This window comes from Dendrobium catenatum, unplaced genomic scaffold (genome assembly GCF_001605985.2).
Source record: "Dendrobium catenatum unplaced genomic scaffold, ASM160598v2 fragScaff_scaffold_1094, whole genome shotgun sequence".
Lineage (NCBI taxonomy): Eukaryota > Viridiplantae > Streptophyta > Magnoliopsida > Asparagales > Orchidaceae > Dendrobium > Dendrobium catenatum.
Genome location: NW_021319556.1, coordinates 10990 through 14159, shown reverse-complemented (window position 1 = coordinate 14159; position 3170 = coordinate 10990). Strand labels below are relative to the sequence as shown.

At 36.5% G+C, this 3170-nt stretch overlaps 1 protein-coding gene across 1 annotated transcript in view; it reads right to left on the bottom strand.

Annotated features, from left to right (window-relative positions):
• The window catches only part of LOC110115931 (receptor-like protein 7), a 4999-nt gene extending 2316 nt beyond the window's left edge, over positions 1-2683 (bottom strand). The window contains exon 1 of the mRNA XM_028698504.1: positions 113-2683. Within this exon, the coding sequence (XP_028554337.1) occupies positions 113-2683 (2571 nt within the window). The remainder of the gene's footprint in view (positions 1-112) is intronic.
• Positions 2684-3170: the final 487 nt, after the last annotated feature.

Here is a 3170-nt window from a genome sequence, read left to right as displayed (position 1 = left end):
CCATACACCCTCCAAATCCCACACCAAATAATATCCCCAACACAATCATATAAATTTTATTCTTATGATTTATGCCACCCAAATCTAGAGGAGATTTAACTTTATTGCTCACCTTTGGAACTAATGTGTTACAAGGAGACCAGCACAGTCCCTCATTTCCTTCAAATGAAGTTTTTGAGAAAGTGCAGAATTGACCTTCTAATGGAATTTTTCCTACCAAGTTGTTATAGGAGAGGTTTAAATATGATAAGAAATGCAAAGAAACTAATTCATGTGGGATCTTACCAGAAATGTTATTCATTGAGAGATCCAATGACTCGAGTTGTGGCAAATTCCCTAGTTGAGGGGGAATTTTGCCTGCTAAACGGTTATATGACAAGTTGAGCACTTGGAGAGAGACAAGTTGACCAATGGCGAGTGGGATCTCTCCTTCAAAATAATTGTTTGAAAAATCTATTGACATGAAGATTTTCCAAAACTTTTGCAATGTCATTAGTTGCCCCTTGTTCATGATAGTGAGCACATCCAAATCATAGTATTCACCCATCAAATTATAAGCAAAATTTTGTGTTGCATCTGATATATTTACCATAATTGACTTAAGATTAGTGAAGCACTCTCCATCTAATTTGCCACTAAAGTTGTTGGATGAGATGTCCAATACATGTAGCATAGAGAATGAATAATTTATTTGATGATTTCCATAAAGAGGCCCAACTAGCCCATGAAACTTGTTAGATCTTAAAACAAGTACTCTTAGAGAGGACATATTCCCCAACCAATAAGGAAATGTGTCATTCAATTTATTGTTCCCCAAGTCTAGAATCTCAAGTGATTGACAATTGGGCAATGACCGAGGAAGTGATCCCTCCAACTGGTTGTCTCTAAGAATTATATTTTGTAGAGTACATTTTGAACTCATTCCATAAGGGATGGCTCCATGAAGGAGGTTTCCTCTAAGATTTAGTACGTGGAGATTAATTTTATCTTCAAATAAACATGGTGGAATAGAACCAGTTAGCCTATTCATAGACAAATCAAGTAGCCAAAGTCTGGACAAGTTGCAGATTAATGGTGATATTTCTCCAATCAAATTATTGTTTGCAAGAGAAATGAACCAATCTACATTTAAGAAGTTAGCTTGTTCAACAATGCTCCATAACCAGCTTGGTATTTGCCCTTGAATTCTATTATTTGAAAGGTCTAAGCTATGCATTTGATGTTGATGTCTTATGAATGCAGGGATCTTAGTCAGATTGCAACCAGATAGTCCCAAAAACATCACATTGGGAAAGGAAGACGATAAAGATCCATTATCTGCATCCCATATACTTAAAGAAAAACCACTATTTGAGAGGTCCAAATACAAGAGTTTCTTTAGATTCTTGATGAATTCCAACTCCAAAACTCCACTGAAATTATTTGAAGCAAGTGAAAGTAAAATAAGCCCTGATATTTGAAATATGGGCCTTGGAACTTGACCATGTAGTTTATTGTTATTCGATAGATACAGACTAGATAGTAGTGATAGATTCCCCAACGAAGGTGGTATTGTTCCAGAGAATTGGCAACTTGAGAGATCTAAATCTATCAAAAATTTGAGGTTGCCTATTGTATCAGGTAAATTTCCAGAGAAATTAGTACTAGAAAGTGCCAAAATTTCTAAATTGCTATCCTCTAAAAATTTTGGAAGATAACCAGAAAGCATTGGATTATTTGAGATGTCAAGATGTCTTAAATTTCTTAGCAGAAATATTTTGTTGGGAAAAACTCCTTTGAATCCATTTTCTTGGACTTCAAGCTCAGTTAAAGAAGTAAAATTGACAAATGAATCTAGGATACTAGAGTCCAAAGTATTGTCTCCAAACCAGATAATAGATAAAAAAGGGAGCTTGGAGAGAGATGAACAACTTGCACCAAAGAGAGAACAACCTTGCATATGTAATGCCTCAAGAACAGGGGTGGAATTTACCAAAGCACCACACCATTCATCCCTGTATGCTGAGATATCTACAAGGTCAACAAAAAGTTCTCTCAAACTACTCATGTTTCGCAAAAATGTTGGCTTAGCAGTGAGAAACAACCCAAAATTTAAGGAGAGATCAATGGAAGTCAATTTCCTTAAGCGAGAGATACTAGCGGGAACCTTCCCAACAAATCCAGAATAGGAAAGATTTAGGCTTGAAAGATTTGTAAGCTTGTCCCAACCAAAATCCGGAATTGGCATATTTTCAAACCAATTGTTGGCAAAATTGAGAGCACGTAAAGATGTGAGATTGAAGAGGCTATGATTAATCTTACCTGAGATGGACCGATTGCTTAGGTCGAGGTTAGTGACCCGTCCCAATTCATCGCATGTCACACCATCCCACTTGCAGCAATCCGTCCCTGGCTGCCATGTCTCAAGCTTACCAAAGGTAAAGCCTCGTTTGAGCTGGAGAAGTGCAAAGCTCTCTTTTTGAAGGCATTGGCCAAGAGCATTGCATTTAACCAAGAAAAATTTGAAAAAGAGCAATGCAACAAGTAGGAGGAAGACAGAAAAATTGAAATGAAATGGCTCCATGAACAAGAAGGCGCAGATGTCTGGTTTGGGAGGAGCAGAAGTCTGATAAAGGAAGAAGAAGCACGACTTATATCTGCACTCGGCGAAGTTGAAGACGCAGTGGTTGAAATCAACCAGCATTCTTTTTAAATTCCAATGTGAAGGCACGTTGGATGTGGAATTTTTGCTTAATTCCTATCAATCATTCCGTTTTTTTCTTTTTTTTTCGTCGACTAAACTTAAATTTATACTTAACGAGAATACACAACATATAAGGGTAATGAATGGAAAAAAACTCCATTTCATTCAACTTCATTGCAATTTATAGATTTAATATTATCTTCCTTTGTAGGTGAACTCGAATAATTTGGGCCGCTGCCCCTGCAATAGGTCAAGGGTGTTATGATATAAGAAAAAAATTAGTTTAGCTATACTAAGTAAATTTTGATCCAGATTGATCTTGTTAGTTTTATGTAGAATATGATTGTATCGATCAATCGAATTGCACAGTTGTTTTGGACCTCAATTCCATCTTTCAATCTATTTGGGGAGTTGTAGGGGGTTCTCTCCCTATTTGGGTTTTGGTGCTTTGCACATGAATAATTTTTTTATGTACATCTACAGCTAT